Genomic DNA, 19,015 nt, shown 5'->3' with positions numbered 1-19,015 from the left:
GGATTTTATTTTTTGATCCAGCTTTGGCTAAGGATAATGCTCTCAGTGATTATCCGGATACTGATATTCTTTTCACTGATGAAGACATTTGTGTGTGCATTAGCTCCTTTAAAAATTGAAATCTGCGGGAATGGATGTGCCAAAATCAAACATTTTGACTTGGTTGCCTTCCTAGCGTTCATCCATTTTGAAACAGCTGTTCAACGCAATTGGTAAAACAAGGTTTATGTAAGTTTCTTCTCAATGTTTCCTTGTTTAAACAAGCATTGACAGAGCCAACCGTTTGGGCGTTTGTGAAGGCATGGGAATAGCAATTGCTGCGTGTTGCTGTAGTGGTATTAACTGGCTATTGCAGATGCAAAATGGTGCAAGTACATCGGCATCTGATAGTTGTGCACGTCAAATGCCAAATACTTATACACAAACCAAAACTGTTGGCTTTGCTAGTGCATATTTTTAACAGTACTTCAGTAAGGACAGGCATAGTGTTGATAAACAGAGTGGCTGAATCCAGACCTAGATAAGAAATGTGTATTACACCAGGAGTGTGATTACAACTCCAATTGAAAACGGCGGATAGCACAGGGGTAATGCGTTGGTCTTGGAAGAAAGATGACACAGAGGATCAAATCCCCGATCTGGGCTTAGAAACTGAACTTAGGTATGGTATTAGGTGTGCTATAAAAACAAAACAATTAAATAAATAAACACATCAGCCATTAACTGTCAGAAGACCTCTTTGAAAAATATGCACAGGTACTTCCAGTGAAAGGTTTGATGATAAGGCTTGATTAAAACGAGCTCAAAGAGTTCCCATGAAGATTACCATGGCCATGTGCGATGGCAAAATAACCCAAAAAAAACCTACAAACTGTGTGCCCCTCTTTGTATACCATTACTCCCTATCTGTGCTCCAGTACAACAGTTTTGGCTTATAGGTGGTGCTAAAGTGCCAGCTAATAGCCCAAAATCAAGAAACTGAATCTCTGCACCCAATTGCCTTTGACTGATTTCTTTGCTAGATATATCAAGAAACATTTTCTCTAAATGTTTAGTTTTTTTAGCCTCGAGGAGTGGGTTCATATTAATAATATTTGCAACCCTCACAAGCCGGTTTCAGGAGAGTGTTCTGCAGGGACGTCAATTGGGGGTGGCCAGAGGTGGCAAGAGCGACCTCTGCCATTTCCCCAGCAACCTCTGGCATAATTCTGCAACCTCTGGCCTGGAGCTTGCATTTTTTTATAAATAGTTTGCTACAAACTATTTACTAAAAAAACAAGCAAGCTCCTGACGCCACCGACCCCAGAGCTGCGAGCGGGCCTGAACGAGGTTTGGTTGCTAAGCAACCATATCTCGAGTAGTAGACCTGAAGGCACCGGTGCGGCCACCAGTGCCTTAAGCTCTATTATTCGAGCTATGGTTGCTTAGCAACTGTGCCCGGGGCTGAGGCAGCAGGCAGGACCCCCAAACCCAGAGGACAGGCGCAAAGTCAACACGCTGCTGCTAGTCTCCCAGCAAGAGGGACTGGTGTACACTGGCTGGAACTGGGAGAACGATAGGATTGAGAAGAGGAGCCTCCGGGAAGTGGCACAAGTGAACGATAACCAAAGCCACATGGTGTCGTGCCTTCCAGGCCAGTCCTCGCATGGCATCTTGTGCAGAGACAGAAATGGGCTTTACCTGGAAATGGTGGCCGTGAAAAGCAGCCTGGCTCTAGGCGTCTACCCCTAGAACAAATTTAACCTCGCGGAATTCAAGCTCAAGCTGAAACCAGGCGAGACGCTGCACTTTGTGGATGCTTTTCTGTGGAGCAGGACAATATTCACGCCCTCCAGTGCCAACAGTGCTGGAGAAGCCACCATGGTCATCACTAAATGGGAGGACAGCGAAGGGTTAACGCTGCTTGGTGAAGGGACCCTCCAGTGCGGGCACGAGGGGACGAGAAGGACGCTTGCCTCCTCATGCCTGATCGAGAAGTCAGCCACTGAGGGTCACTGGGCGGGGGTGTTCCCCCTGCTGGAACCGAGGGGTTCACCCGATAACACAGCGCTCTGCATCTTCAGCCTGGCTGATGTCAGTGTTCAAGCCACGGGCATCTGCTTAAGTAACTTCCTATACGTAGAAGGAGAAGCAGAAGCATGTGTAAGTAAATTATACAGCCATTGTGTTCAGCAATCCACAGTGGGGAGTGCCATGGGGTCTGATTGGCAGTGGTGCTGCCTCCGCACCACTTTCAAAATACTCAAGGTGATTAAACAGGCGACACCAGCACCGAGGTGTCAGTGACATAAGATGGCACGGCATGGGTGCGCTGCTTAGGGCTTGGGAGTGAGGGCGACAGTTGTATGCCTATCAGCCAGTCAGAAGCTCGATTTTGCGATGTTATTAGTAATTGTTTTACATTTCTCGACCGCCCCTTCAGGACCTCATCTGGGGATTTGGGAAAATGAGCCGGCATGGCTTCAAATGTGTGCGTATTGGACTCGGTGTGAAGGGTATTTTCTGGTGCTAGAGTTTATTTTGGCAGTGCCAGTCTGCAAAGACGAAGGGTTAGGTATGGGGTGTGCAAGCTTTCCGCCGAGAAGTGGTCCGAAGTTACATCTCTGCTGCCACTAAACCCTTGGTGCCGAATTGCAAATAGTTGGGCCTTGGTCGCACCTAGGGTGGCTGGTTGCAAAGTGCAAAGAGGAAGACGAGTCTGTTAATGGCCCAATATCATTTTTACCGCACATGCATGCTAAAGAGGACAGCGTCACGTGCATATTGCAAAGGTGCCCTATGTGTATAGACTCCCACCAGCTCAGCTGCAGTCATCTTCCTCAAAGGGCTGTAATCGTGGGTTTAATTGGCCAGGGGCCTTCCATGATCGTGTTCTGACAGGGTTTTACATTCTGCCTCCTGACAGGGCACTGACCAGCAGAAGATCGCCCCACCCACCTGTCTGCTGAACTAGCAGCAGCGTCCTCCTACCCTCAAGAGGCCTCTCCCTCTGCTGCAGCAGTGATGACCCTTGAACTCCTGGAGTGGCTGAAATACAAAAAGAGGCAATAGAGCGGCTTTGCACCTCATCAGTCAATGCAATGCAGAACTGTTCTAGGAGGGAAACCCTTTGTTTGGTAAAGCGGACCTTACTCATAGGGAAAGCGTGTTCCACATTTTTTAACCTGTAGGGACCAGCATATTGGAGAAAATATGTTCCAGGTTTCAGGGAGGTGGATGTGGGTCTTACATTGACAGCAGAACCACAGTTCTTCTGTGCAGATGTTAGGCTCTGTGCTTGACGTTGCAACAGACTTCTGCAGCAGGCGCAGCAACCCTGTTGGAGGCACTTTAACCCCATGGTCAGAATAATTGTAGTTTTGATTTCCTTTATCTTCTTTGACTGTTTTTTATTTGTAAACATTTTTTTTCCGATTTCTGCTTGTTGTGAAAACCTGTTTTTATAGGTGTTGCTCCATTTTAGGAAAAATGTCTATTAGTCCAGTCCTTTATTCACACAGACCACACCTCCATTAAAGGTTGCTTATTTATTGGGGTTGTTAGTAGGTTCTGCCAGACACTTCTTTGGGCCATGGCTATTGTTCTGTATGGTACCTGCTGAAGCACTGATGTATACATACTTGCTTACTATTCCCAAATCCTGATGTACTCTTCCTCTACAGGCCATTGGATCGTGACCCTGCCAGACCAACATCATGATTTGAGCTCGTTGGCTGGCACAAGGGCCCATGCGCGGTGTGAGTGGGTGCCAGAGAGCGTGCAGGGCGGGCTCTGCGTCGCAAGGGCGTGGCCTCACTCTGCAGGGGCTGCAATGGGGAGTAGGTGCCCTGCTCCCATATGAGGGACCGTCGCCAGCTATTCCTTTATAGCACTGGTCAGAAGAAGACACTGAGACCTACCACTGTTTTACTACATAGGTTTATCTGATATATCGATCTGACCAGTGTTGGAAAAAGAAAAAAGTTACCTTGGCAATCCTCCCCCTAAGGGCACGTTACAGTACCATCTGCCACTTTGATGCAAAGGGAGGTTATTTCCTTTAACACACAACACAACCTTTGCATGAATTATTCATAAGCATATCCAGTTCGCACCCTCTTCACTTGCCTCCTAAACGGACGGGAAGGAGCAGGCTGTTTAGTCCAGGGCATGGATGCAGTGTGATGTTGACCCTGGCTGCCTGTGCTATGGTAGGTGGATGGTCCACTCACTCTATTAGGAATGTAAGACTCCTTCCATTGCCACTGGGGAACTGGGTTACATGCAGAGTGGCACTGTCTTCCACTGACAGCCAGTGTAGAGGTTTTAGGGCAGGGGTTTGAGGCCCACCATTAGTTTTACCACTTGCCTCTTAGTCAAAGGCAGTGTATTGTATCTCAATATTTTCTGCAGATTGCTTTCATAGCAAGCAATTTCAGAAGCACCCTAACCTAATGTTTACTTGTCCCTGTGAGTTAAGTGACTGGACTCTGGTTCAACTCAGCCTTTCATCCTGCTTCATTTGATAAATGAGTACCAACACAGGTTGTGTGATCTTGTATGTGTAGTTGTTCTAAATGAAGTGCTTAAGCTTAAGTGCTATATATTAAAACATCATTATCGTTTGTCCTTGGACGTCTGCTAGCATTCACAGTGATTTGGTAGTATGGGCCAATACTCACTGATATTAACAACAGATATGGTGATCCATTCCTGTATGAAATGCACATCAATTTACAGGGTTATCGTGACCATATTGTTTGTAGTGTACTTAGAAACAATGCTATGGGATGCCACTTCCTGTGATGTCATGCAGGGGCGTGGTCAAATGACACCACTTCCTGTGTTGCGTGGGGCGTGGTCAAATGGCATCACTTTCCATGATGTCACTCTTGGGGGCGTGGCATTGTGATGTCACTTCCGTGACTACTGGCATTTTGGTAAAATGACGTCCCTGGTGTTCTGCCCTATAGACCACTTCTTCAAGCTGGACACTATTATTGAGCAATACCGCCGGTTTGGGAGGCATACTGTATATGGCTTTCCTTGATATAGTAAAATCATTCAATTATATAGGTAGAAATAGAGCGTGTCAAACGCTAAACGCTCTTGTGGGACCCAGGGGACTGTTGAAGCTCATTCAATTGTGTTATGTTGGTGCTTCGTTGTGCAAGGTCAGAGAATTGTGTACCAGCTTTCACTACTAATAAAGGGGTTAAGCAGGGTTGCTCTTTAGCACCTCTACTGTTAATTGTATTCCTCTCCGATTTTGACCCGAGCATATCCGCGGGCAAAGTGAACCTGCTATTGAAGGGTAACCCGTGTAGCGCATTACTAAATGCAGACGATACAGCTTTACTGGAGTAAACCCTTGCTGGGCTCCAACAGGACCACTTATGTGCAATTGAGTATTTTGGTAGGCACAGACTGAAATTAAGTATGTTGAAAACTAAAATTATGTTTTTTGGCAAAGTCAGTAAACCGCATTGATGGTATGCTAATGACTTCAGAATATCGGGGTCGGATTTATACAAATATTTGGCGTTACCTTTCTCAAAGAAATGGTAGATGTCGAAAACATATAAAGAAAACTGCAGAAAGTGCCTCTTTGAGGTTAGATCATCTTTTAAGATGGTGTTATAAGTATAGGGCTTGTGGACTGGAGAAGTGCCTGAAGATATTCAGGGATAATGTTGGTTCTATGATTTCCTATGGCCATGAGATCTCAGGCTCTTCGAATTGCCATCCACTGTTGGTGGTGCAAAATATATTTTTGCACAGGATAACACGGCTTCCCCAGGTTCACCTAGTAGTGCTTTAAAACTAGAATTGGGGGGGGGGGCGGTCTCCAATCTTGAGGTGCAGGGACAGTTAAGGTTTGTAATATATATTTCTTAAACTCCCATTTGGGCTACAGTTTGAATCCTAATGTGCACAATTGTATATGTGAGATTTCAGATTCCCTTGCTAAAGACACATTCCTCTGATATGACAAAGGCTGTAAACCCTTAGCAAGTTGGGGCACTGGTGTTGTGGATGCAATCCAATTTGACTCATTGAACAAGTTTAAAGCACTATTTTCGTAAAGAGTTCTTCAGAAAGAAAGGGAGGTAGACATTCAAATTGTTCATAATTTAACCTCGCCAGTCCTATACGTTGGCTTATGAGTGCTTGTTTTACAGGGAGAAGACATTTGTGAAATAATATCCCAAGATTGTAGTAGGCTGGTGCTGATGCTTCGTCTAAATATACTTCATATAAACGCGCAGAGGAAGTGGGCAGGGGAGTCTATGTGGTGTTTTGGTAATACAGGGTAGGATGACGATCTTGTACAGTTTGTTGTTCACTCAGTTGCACAAGATTTGGTGAAGAACTTTCTTTCTGTTAGATACCATCAGGACCTAATCCTCATGTCCTGGAGCAGCAGTGGGGCTCCCTCAGAAGTAGCCTGGTTGGGTAACCTGCTGTGGTGCCCGGAAACTGAACTGAATTATGGTCTTCTCTGCCCAGTGGGTCAGCACGCCCAGGATATCTGGGTCCTAGTTAAACAATTTTTACAGGAACTGGCTGAACAGCATGATTCGGGCAGTCACTAACACCCGTCTAGGATAAAACCAGGGTATCCAGGGATTGCACATGGGGTTATGGCATTGATATTGATTGTTGTAGGTACCATAATATGTATCTACTTAAAGGAATTTGTCTGGTTATTTATCCATTGTATTTACCTTCATCTGTGTGCAAGCCTTGTTTGAAAATGTTTGACAAGTCAATATATAACATTTTAAAATAAATAAGTAAATAAAACCCGGACTTGCACTGAGGCTATGTCTTTTACAATGAATTGTAATTATAAGGTTTTTATTTAACATGTCTATGAATATGTTAAAGCTATGCTTTTACAGTGTGTTGTTGTGCCTGATGTTTCTGAAATCTTGTAAAGTAATTTGTTTATGCATGATTGTACATGAATTGCTAATGGAGAAATACGATTATATATATATATATAGTTAATTAATATATATATATATATTAATTAACTGTGTTTAAAAGTTTAAATAAATAAAAACAAAGATCACATGACAAAAATACCATTCTTACAACACGCTAGTTAAAAGGTGTGAGCGAATTAAAATATGTTTAAATGTAATGTTGTACCAGTTGTGGACCCTACTCTATGATTATGTTTTTGATACTCATGGGTTCAAAGATAGCAGCGGCAAACATGAGACCTTCCATGCACGAGGGGCATGGCAAAACACCATATTTGGGTACATTTGAACATGCATACTTCTTTAAAAAGCTTAAATAAAGAGTCCTGGAACTTTATGTAAATAACTTGGTAAACATTTCTTAGGTCCAAGATAAGGGAACATTAATGCATTGTCCCAACTCTGGGCCAATCAACAATTTAAACAACATTTTTTAAAATCACATATATTGTCATCCTGTACGAGTGATACAAAGATCAGAATGGAAGATCAGGGAGAAGAAATGAATCAAGATGGGGAGACGACAGAACAATCTCACGTATTAATGCTAGAGCAATGAGGATGAATAAATGAGATATAGGCAGTTAGATTATACATCAGATTATGATGGACAGCGGAACAAGGAAAGAGATAAGTGAAGAGATGTGGTAATGTAGCAATAATGTATTTTCCTGAAGTTTAAGATCACAAGTTATGGAAGGGAATCCACACCTTGGCTGTGCTCGATAACACTACGAACCTAGCAAACTATAACACTGTAAAAGGAGAGCTAAAGATAAATGCAAGAGATGCAAAATTGTAGCCAGAAATTATTTTGATATTTAGGAGAATATACTACAAAAAAGGAAACATTGTAGAATCTCCTTTTCCCTTAACAGAGGGAGATTATAACACTTTGAACCTGTTTATTCTTTGACATCAGAAATCCACACTTCATAAGCAATGCAGTATAGATGACATATAGCATGTTGACATTACCGTAAAAAAATCACGAAATTATGGATATAGAGCCAGTGAATGCTGCGTAGTGGGTGCCAGGGCTGCAATCAGGGCTGATGTATGAAATTGATTATGAGAAACATTATAGAAGAAATGAAAGGAAATGACAGGATCATATTTACGTGGGAAACACTGGTGTAATTGATTAAAATGGAAGAAGATATGGTAAAAACTATTTTAGGATAGGTAATAAAGCAGAAGACGCATTTTTTTTTACAGGGAAATGTCAAATTAAATACTAAATGTATTTGATTTTTTATACTTAGATGAAGGTGTTATGGCCTTCAAACCTCCTAACGGAACACTTTGCTGAGCCACCTAAGGTCTTTCGATCTGCTGTAGTTGTTGTCAGAGATGTCTCAGGAAGCACCTGAGCCTGTAAAGACAGTTCAATGTCTTTATTAAAGTTTTCTTTGTGGGTGCTAGGGCCGTCCCTCTCTCTCGTCTCCCCTGGAATCTCCTCCCTAACCCAGGCGGTTATATTCCCAGTTAGTGCTACTGAATGGTTACCCCTAGTGTCTACCAGCTGATTTTTTCTAATAGTGACTTCCTGGAAGCAGGCTGTCTAAACTCCCTCAGTGCCTAGCTTTCAAAGCTGTAACTAAAGGTTAGTATCCTAAGGGAAGTTTGGTTGGTGCCTTGCTATCACTCTGTGGGATTTGTATTTATGAGCATGTACAGGTGTGTACGCTCTCTGTGCCAACTGATTATTGCGCCATTTGCATTGCAGGGAACACACACTGGTAATACAGAAGCGGGCACAGTGTTTGGTTCTATAACAAAAAATGCCCATCCGCTACCTTTCGAAGGGACATTCCCTCATTTGCATGGTGGTGTGACAGAATCAACTGAGGCATCCCATCACCTGTGTGTTTTGTACTATGAATACATGTGTCTATGTGCAATCCGGCTCTGAGGGTGAACTCTGCTTGTGCACCACAAAGGAGGCAGGGTGTATGCGGGGGGGATAATCGTAGCAATATCCTGCCAGTTGGAAGGGAGAAAGGAGCTGCGCAGTAAATATCAGCAATTAGTACCCGGCGCGCAATATTTGCTTGTGCATCTACGCACGGATTGGTGCTTTTGCAAACCTTACATGCTAGTAATCTCACTCCCATAATTGTGTCTTCCATGAGCCGGTTCCCAGCATTCCTTCCTGTTCCTTCCCAACTCACTTCTGCATATTGAACGCCATTTACTTACTTGCTGCTCATGACGCATCCTGAATTCACTCCAAGGACAATTTTTTAAAAAATCAATCCAGGCTGAGTGTGTCAGCGGATCCACAACGTTGTGTGGGCGGGCCGCCGCTGCGGCTCTGACAAGAGACGTGCAGGAAGTGACGTGAGGGGAAGGGGAGGGCGAAGGGAACGTTGCAGCATTTGCCGCCTGTGTTGTAATAAAGCAGGTTGTGTTTTGCAGAGCTGGCTCCCGCGTATCATTGGGCGCTAGGCCTGTATGTGTGTGTGAACACGGTGCGGTACCCAACATTGGCGACGAGCGGGCACGACCCACCAGCAGCACACCGAGGCCTGCAGCCGAGCAGTCTAGCACGTCGGCGCACCTCGGGACGCGGACGGCTGATAAGCCATGCACTGCCGCGAGAGTAGGACGCCTCGGAGAACGGAGCCGCGCAGCACGACCGTGGGGAGGAGCCCAGTCACACCTTGCTCATGCCAGGCGCGCTCGCTCCCCATCACAGAGGGAAGCGCTTGTAGTCTTCGGAGGGGGCTCAGCAAGGAGGACAAGCACGGACAGCAGAAGGAAGGAGCCCGGGAGCGCCACGCCCACGCCTGTTAACCCAGCGTGGCCCTGCATGCCTGTATAACATGCGCAACAGATGAAGCAGCGTGTCAGGAGGGCCAGGCAAGTCAAGGCCTCACGCGGGTAAGCACTGCCCACGCCCAGAATCTCCTCACATGCTTCCCATGCCAGACATAAGGCACGTGCAAAGCACCTAGTGAGACCTACCAATATGGGGCAGAAGGGACAAGCCCCAGCCCACAAAGGCAAGGAGGGGTACTCACCAAGCGTGCAAGCCCATTGATCTACACCTTAATAAGAAGGGCACACAACGAGACACACCACAAAAGGGCAGCAACCACCTACCTCCGGCACACGGACCCCCAAAACACCGGCTACAATGTCGGACACGGCGAGCAACCCAGCCTCATCATCAGGGACAGCAGCAGCTGCCGATGCATCTTCAGGAGGAACAGAGGCTGCACAAGGCAACTACCAGCCCGCACAAAATGAAGGAGGTGCATCTCAGGCCATGCACATGCCACACCCATTTGAAATAAGAGACACCTCAAATTTGGGACCCCGCTGGACCATATGGCTCAGAGACTTCAAGTTCTACACGGGTGCCATAGGATTAACGGATGACGCCAGACTAAAGAACACATTGTTTATGGCAGTGGGACCGGCAGTGAGAGACATCGCAGGTGAGCTACTCAATGTTGACACGGTCACATATGGCAAATTACATGCTAAACTGTCAGACTATTTTGCACCTCACACGAATGTTGATTATGAACGCCACATCTTTGACACGACCAGACAAGAAAAGGGAGAGTCCATAGACAAATTCGTGATGCGCCTTCGCATCAAACTGAAACATTGTGAATTCCACAAATACTCCAACGAAGAAGCACTTAGATCCCAAGTGATTGCAGGATGCCTCTCACAACCATTCCGCAAACAACTTCTACAAAAACAGAGATCTCTGGAGGAAATCCTAGCACTGGCTCACATGTAAGACGCTGTGGACTCACAACTGGACAACCTGGGGAAAGTGTCGCTGCTACAACACGGCGAGACCTCAGGAACAATCAACAAACTCTACTCGAACCCTACCCCAGGAGAAAAACGCCCTGAGGCCACCTGCTACAAATGCGGATATGAATCCCCCCAGAAGTGCGCCGCATGTGGGGTCATGGGTCACTACAGAGCCATGTGCAAGGACGCACCTTCACACACGTCAGGCGAACCCCGAACCCAAGACAGGCGCAGATACATCCGCCAGGGTTCTCCCAGATACAGAGGGGAGAGCGGCCGGAAGTCCACGAGGAGAGAGGACAATGACCGCAAGAGCCGCTACACGAAGGAGGACAGACGATCATCCGAGGACACCAGGCGCTCTCACAGAAGGCGCTTCGTGAGATACGTTGAGACACGGTCCCCCACCAGCAGTGACACCCCGTCGTCGGAAGACGATCAAAGAAAGAAGGGCTACGTGTGGGCCATACATGACAACACGGCAGCCACCCAACACAGTCCTGTACTAACACTACAAGTCAACAACACCCTGATCAGATTCCTGATAGACACCGGAGCGACGGTCAACATCATTGACGAACAAGCTTATGCGGCACTCGCACCACAACCAAGAGTCAAGAAAGCGGCGGTGGACATCTACCCATATGGCTCCACAACACCGCTGCAGTGCAAAGGCACGATCACAGCCTGGTGCACTCACAAAGAACACACGGCAAAGATCCAGCTACACATTCTGAAAACCGAAGTCAACAGCAGGTGCATCTTCAGTTTCAGAACAGCTGTGGACATGGGATTGGTACACATCTTATACCAACTGATGACACACAAATATTTTGGCAAACCAGAAACGATTGAACAATCCTTCCCGAAACTATTCGCAGGCCTGAAGAAACTTAAAAACAGAAAGGTCCATCTCCACATAAATCCACTCATCAAACCGGTGGCCCAGCATTACAGGGGATCCCGTTCAATATCCAAAGGCAAGTAGAAGAGGAACTCGACAAGCTGATCAAGATGAATGTAATTGAACCCGTATCAGGACCCACAACCTGGGTATCACCCATCGTTCCCATCCCAAAAAATTCCCCAGACAGGTCTATACACCTGTGTGTTGACATGCGCAGAGCCAACGCCGCCATTGAGAGAGAGAAGCACCAGGCATCCAGAATCACGGACATGATCCACCTCCTCCATGGAGCGAGAATCTTTTCAAAACTAGACTTAACAAAGGGGTACCACCAAATAGAAATCGTGCCTGAATCCCGATATATCACCACCTTTGTAACCCACCTTGGCCTTTTTCAATATAAAAGACTCAGTTTCGGCATATCCTCAGCCGCAGAAATCTTTCAAGAGGAAATTCACAAAGTAATCCGACATGTCCCAAACTGTTTGAATTACTCACACGATGTCCTAGTATATGGCAAAATGCAAGAAGAACACAACATAGCACTACACAAAGTATGTCAGGCACTAGAGGAAGCAGGACTAACTCTAAACAAATCCAAATGCGAGTTCTCCAAGGGATCTCTCAGATTCTTCTGACACATTTTCTCGGACAAAGAAATGAGACCAGATCCGGAAAAAGTCCAGGCACTCGCTCAGCCACCCCTCCCGTGACCACCACGGATCTGCGGTCGTTTCTGGGGTTGGCCAGTTACTGCTCGAGATATCTGAAAGACTATGCCACCGTGAGCAACCCCTTACGCCTGCTCACGCGCAAAGACACCCCATTCATATGGTCAAAGGAGTGCCAAGAGGCATTGGAAGCAATCCGAAGTGCCATATCGCAAGCAGAAGACATGGCGTATTTCGATGCCAGCCAGGACACTGAGATAATCGTGGACGCCATCCCGGTGGGACTAGGTGCCATACTTACTCAAAAGGACCCAGCAGATCAGCACACAACCCACATCGTAACATATGCCAGCAGAAGCCTGACGAACACGGAACAGGTACACTCGCAAGCAGAAAAAGAAAGCCTGGCAGTAGTATGGGCGTGCAAGTATTTTCATCTTTTTCTGTTCGGAAAAGAATTCACGATAGTTACCGATCACCAAGCACCACTCACCATCTACGGAAATCCCAAAGCCTGGATGCCGCCGAGAATTGCAAGATGGGGTCTGAGGTTACAGGACTACAAATTCACAATAATACACCGCCCTGGGAAAGAAGAAAACCCTGCCGATTACCTTTCCCGTCACCCGACGGCCTCAACCGCATCTCAGCCGTCCATAGCGGATGCGTACATAAACTACGTCATACACCACCTACAACCATTGCCATTTGGATGGGCAGAATTGTCAGCGCAATCAGAAGCAGACCCAGCCCTCCAGATCGTAAGACACTGCCTACAGACAAACAGACAAACAAAATGACTCTCATGGGACAGCAGGCAAGGGCGGAAACGGACACGACACGGGACGATGTCAAATGGCTTGACCAAGTTCGAGAGGAACTGACGATAGTAGAGAACAACATAATACTAAAAGCCTGCAAGGTAGTTGTCCCGAGAACCCTCCGAGAACAGACAATACACTTGGCCCATGAAGGACACCGAGGTGTAGCTGCCACGAAACGTCTACTTCGCCAAAAAGTATGCTTTCCACAGCTTGACCACATAGCTGAAACCGTGGTAGGAGGCTGCCACATTTGCGCACAGGTAGATCCAAGTCCACACCCGAACCCCTTACAGATGTCACTGCTACCTAACAGAGTGTGGGAGGAACTCGCTGTAGATCTATTTGGACCACTAAGTGACGGAACTCATGTGGTCATCAACCGAATGCTATCAGCGTACGGCATTCCCAGGGTTATCAAATCGGACAATGGCCCCATGTTCATAAGCCACGAGTTCCAAATATTTGCAAACTACATGGGATTTCAACATCAACGAATAACCCCTTGCTGGCCCTAAGCAAACAGCATGGTCGAAAGATCCATGGCCAGCATCAAGAGGACCCTGCAAATCACTCACATCCAAAACAAGCCATTCGAACAGGCACTCAACCAACTGCTCAGGGAATATAGACACACACCTCACACCACAACGGGCGTATTCCCCGCGGACCTGCTCTTCCGGAGGCCAATGACCACGAGACTACCAGAGGCTCCGAGACCGCGAGAACTGACGAATCTGGAACAGAAAGCAAGAGCACATGATGAAGCGTGCAAGACAAAAACAAAGGAACTCACTGACAGGAAGAGAAGAGCTCACGAGAACCTGATACAGCCAGGGGACGAAGTGCGGCTCAGGCAACCCGCAAATCGAAAGGAAGAAGCCACCTTTGCGCTGTCAGGCTGAGAGGTCCTGTGTCCGCGGAAGCTGCTGAACCCCCGACAATCCCCCTGAAATGTAATTCCCAGAACTAGATATTAATTCAGCTCTGCAAACTACACCCCAAAGGGAAAGGGGGAAGTGGATAACAAAACAACACCAGGCTGACTGCGTCAAGGCTAACCAAAGCTGAACCTGCAGAGGATATAAGAAAAGCAGATACAAATCCTTTTATTACTTACTTAACCTTTAGAGTTGGAAAGACTTTAAATCCTTAACTAATAATTAAGAATCATACCTGGTTCTTCTCTTGAAATTTGTTAGAGAAGCTTGTAAAGAAGCTGAAAATCTCTCTTACTTGAGACTCTTGAAATTCACAGCAACTTCTTATTTTGGGCAAACCTGGAAAGTTTTGCTCTTTGCCTTTTTTTTCTTCAAAATTCACTAATTGTCCAGTTAAATTGTCTTTAATATTTTCTTTCTTTTTCTTTCAAACTTTTCTTCAGTTTCCAAACTTTTTTACAATTCTATAGAGTTTGTGAATTCTTGAAGAAACACGTGCTAAACACACATGCAGATAATCTCAATACTGAAGATTCGCACGTTGAAAACTTCCTGCGTTGAAGAACACGCGCACTGTAAGAAAAGTCCATGCGCAGAAAACACATGCGCTTGTAAACACACGCGAAGCAGAATTCATGCGCAAACGGAATCTCGCGCAGATAACTCACGCGCTTGTAAACACACACGCTGATGAACTCCCGCACCTATTCACACGCGCCTTATAACCCACGCGCAAAAGAGTTCACACGCGGTCGAGTTCACGCGTTAAAAAGCACACGCGTTGGTAATCACTCGCGCAATTGAGTTCTCGCGCAGAAGCACACGTGCTTGAAAACACACGCGCAATAGAGTTCTCACGCGGTGAACAGATTCTCGCGCTAGGAAGCACACGAGCTGGAAAACACACACGCAATAGAGTTCTCACGCGGCGAACAGATTCTCGCGCTAGAAAACACACGCGCTGGAAAACACACGCGCAGTTGAATTCTCTCACCTGGAAGTACACGCGCTGGAAAACACACGCGCAATAGAGTTCTCACTCCAAAACAACGCGCTTGAAAACACACGCGCTAATTTCCCTCGCACGCGCAAAGGTTCAACGGTTAGTTTCAGATTACACGTAGTACGTGTTTAACAAATAGCGTTCACCCGTTAACCTCGCGCAAAACTTCAAGCGCACTCAAAAAGTTCAAAATATAAATTCAAAGATAACATTTTACGAGTTCTCACTTAAATGTCTTTAAGATAAACAGAGCGGCAGTTAAACAAAGTCACTTATCTCCAGAACGATTTCTTAAAGATCTTCAGAGTTTCCTGTCTTCAAAACGCATTCCTGACTGCTGAGAACTTCTCCTGAAACCCCCAAGAAAGTAGCCGCTCAACTGCTAGCGCCTGAAGGATAAAATCCACCAGGCCCAAGTCTAAGGCAGGAGCAGCCATTACACACGTCCTCTCAGCTGGGGTTTAGATGATGAAAGGCAAAGAGTGACAGTTTAGAATGTTCATTGTTGTTTTGCAGTGTTTTCTAACCAATCAGAGCTGTCACTGTGAAACTCCATTTGGCCTTGGGTCAGAACCAGGATTCAGAATCAGGAAGTTAAGGCCAAACCAACTATAATAGAAAACTTCCCACCCACACAAGGCTAATCTAAAAAAAAAAAATGATAAAGAGAAATAATGGAAAGAAACTTGAATAAGGGAAAATAGCCTGAATAGGGGAAGGAAACCTGACAATAGCCTGAATAGGGGAAGGAAACCTGACATGCTCCCACTCCACTTGTTGTGACACACAAGAAAGGCACCATGGTCACGGCTCAGAGAAGTGACTGCTCGTCGGTGACCAGGAACAGTTCACATTTCAAACACATCAAGCCGCGCCAGGAAGAGCGATGGGAAACAGACATTGACGGTGAAGAGGAACCCGTTCAGGAAGAACCATACCACAGAGACAGAGAAGAGTCGGACAACGAAGCAAACACCTTGACACACGCGACCGAGTGGGTGACTCCGAGCAAGGTGAGGTGCCCTCAGAGGATTCGTCTGAAACCAGTCCACATCATAGAAGAAATGGGGTAAGAGGAAGGACAATGGACTCAGACGTTAAAAAGGGGGGAGATGTCAGCGGGTCCACATCGTTGTGTGGGCGGTCCGCCGTTGCGGCTCTGACAAGAGATGTGCAGGAAGTGACGTGAGGGGAAGGGGAAGGCGAAGGGAACGTTGCGGCAGTTGCCGCCTGTGTTGTAATAAAGCAGGTTATGTTTTGCAGAGCTGGCTCCCGTGTATCATTGGCCGCTAGGCAGGTATGTGTGTGTGAACACGGTAGCGGTACCCAACAGAGTGTGGCAAAAAAAATCCTTATTGGCTTTTAATTTCATACAGATTTTTTTTTTTTTGTCTTTTTCAAGTTCATTGATATAGGACAACAGGAAGCATTACTCCCAACATGCTCCCCTGCTGCTCCATATCAGTAAAGCAGAAAGTGCATTCTAGTCTTTCCAGACTAGCACGTACTGCAGCAAGGAACTGAAGAACCGAAGTTGCGAGGATCGAAATGCTGTACTATTAGTATCCCAGGACTTTTCACCCCCGAATACTAATGCAAATAAGCCCCACGCCAGGGGGATATTACTGTGTCAGGTAATGCCCCTGTGGCCTTCGTTAAGTCCCTTGCGCTGTAACTATGGGCCCCGGGGCATTACCTGATGCAGTAATGCGCCCAGCTCGGGGCTTATTGCCTAAACAACACATCCTCACTGGCAGATCATCTTACAGTACCTTGGGTGAAATCTCTGCACTGTAAAATGATCTGTGCCATTCCTGAGCACTGTGAGCTCATAACGAAGCAGCATTATTTTCAGCAATTGGGCACAAATCCCCACACTGCCTCTGCTGCAGCATGTGTTCTCTGCCAAAGGTGCATTCCTTCTCTTGGTTATTCTCCCCCTTGCGGTTATAGACATAGCAACGAATCAACAAAAATCTTTTTTACATTGCACCCTGAGCCAGATAACAATGTGCTGTAAGAAGTATTCTGACAACACGACATGCTATTTAGAATAGGCCATACCCTGTTACAATAATGAGGACCCTTTCTGTAGTTCTAAAGGGCCTTCTCCCCGGGAGAGAGGGTCCAACACTAATCTCCCCCCAAATGCTACTGACACAGTGACCAGATTCTCAATGTTAACCTCACAATTATTCTTGGAGTCAAATGCATTTCAGTGGCAAGTTCAGTTTGGAGCAGGGTTTCAATTTGGGAAGACCCTCTTTGCATTCTTGATGTTTTGCCTATGCTACTGATATCTGCCTTTTGTGCTTGATTTGCAGTGGAAGCCAGAGAGAAGCGCAGCATGCCAAACTGGAGCATGTCTTCTGAGGATTTCTTTGGCTGGGTGGAGGAGCTCCGCAGCCTTGCCGGATATGAACATATTGACGAGTTGGCCAAGGTCTTCTGGGCTCATTTTCCATCTGCGTCCCGACTCGGCTATGAAGTTCCAGACGCAGAAGAATAAGCTGACGGAATCGGAAAAGCCATGCCAGGAGATAGAACATCTCCACCTGATGAACACTGCTGCCATAATTCTTTATTAATGGCTCCTTCTGTATTATCATAAAGCAATCAACATATTTTAGTGTAAACATTTATTCTGTGTAAAATATATGCTTCAAAATATTGTCTTCTTGGAACAGAGTGTCTTTATGCACAGTCCATTGGTCAGGCCGTTTGTGTGACAAAAAGGGCTCAGTTGCAGCCATTCACTCTCCTCAAGACACCGTTTATCAGGGCTCATTATGAGTTTGGTGGTAAATCTGCCAAATTACTTCCAAAATAGTTTAATGTTACCACCACTCAGTCCTGTGGGGTTACTATGGGATAATGAGTGGCCGCAAGGCATTGTTAATCCCCATTTCCTGGAGTGCATAGGACTCCATGAAGGTTCTGGTGGAACTACCATGAGTGGTAATTCTGCCATGGTACTTCCACCAATTTATGGTGGTACAGTGGAGTATTTACCACCTGCTATTTTCTGGAGGTGTATCTTCCACTTTACCTCCAAATTCGGATTTCAGGGTGTGTTAGAAATGGTGGTAATTCAGTTAATGGAAGTATTGTCACTTTTTTACTGCAACGCCAAACTCGTAATGAGGCCCAATTGTGTTTAAATGTATCTTTTGACATCTGTCAAGCTAACACCAACCCTACTTACCTGTGAAGGGAGAGTAAAAGAATCTGTGGGTGAAGGCATTTAGTCTTTCTAAAATAATTATGTGTAGCGCAAGGCAGTAATGCACTTACCAGTAATACCCAGTTCCAATTTGCATCTTAAAGGTAATTTGAGTGCCATCTGTGTATATGTTTTATCCAAGGTTGTACGAATACAAAACTCTGTCCAGACACCAAGCTCCTCAAAAAAACTCCGCCAACAGAGCTTTACCCGCAAGAACCTGGAGCAGCAGTGATGCAATCTTATTGTACAGCGGAAAAGTTAAAGTATATGCACTGTACACTTTGAGAGAATAGAAGAAGTTAATCCAAGAAACCAAATGTGCATTTCTCACCCAGAGTTGAATTCACCTCCAACACTTCAAATCAAGTTTTTTGGGGAATTAATTGAAAAGTGTCTTTTAAATAAGGACATTCCTGCATCATTTGAACTTTGAAATGCTCTGTGTATTTTCTTTTCCAAGAAAAAAGGTTCTCTATGTGAGGGCATGGCAACCTAGGAACATTTCTTTGCTCCGAAGGAACATTTAATTGTTCATGTAAACGACCAGCTTCGAAACATTTTTTGATTCTTTACCTGATGCTAAATTAACAAAATAACTTACTACCACTAAAGCATTAAAATACCTTCACTATACCTGCCTTGCAAAATTCTGAGGAGTCTAGAGTCTTTATCACAGTAACTTTGCACCGGTGTGT

General features: G+C 45.7%; 1 protein-coding gene across 1 annotated transcript in view; it reads left to right on the top strand.

Annotated features, from left to right (window-relative positions):
- LOC138526311 (otospiralin-like) overlaps nt 1–17,767 on the top strand; it is a 130,608-nt gene extending 112,841 nt beyond the window's left edge. Inside the window, exon 3 of the mRNA XM_069636902.1 lies at nt 17,419–17,767. Coding sequence (XP_069493003.1) covers nt 17,419–17,603 — 185 coding nt within the window. The 3' untranslated portion in view covers nt 17,604–17,767. The remainder of the gene's footprint in view (nt 1–17,418) is intronic.
- Nucleotides 17,768–19,015: the final 1,248 nt, after the last annotated feature.

This window comes from Ambystoma mexicanum, chromosome 7p (genome assembly GCF_040938575.1).
Source record: "Ambystoma mexicanum isolate Mex_15411 chromosome 7p, UKY_AmexF1_1, whole genome shotgun sequence".
NCBI classification, from domain to species: Eukaryota; Metazoa; Chordata; class Amphibia; order Caudata; family Ambystomatidae; genus Ambystoma; species Ambystoma mexicanum.
The sequence above is the reverse complement of the archived record's forward strand: the minus strand, read 5'-3'. Positions and strand labels throughout refer to the sequence as shown.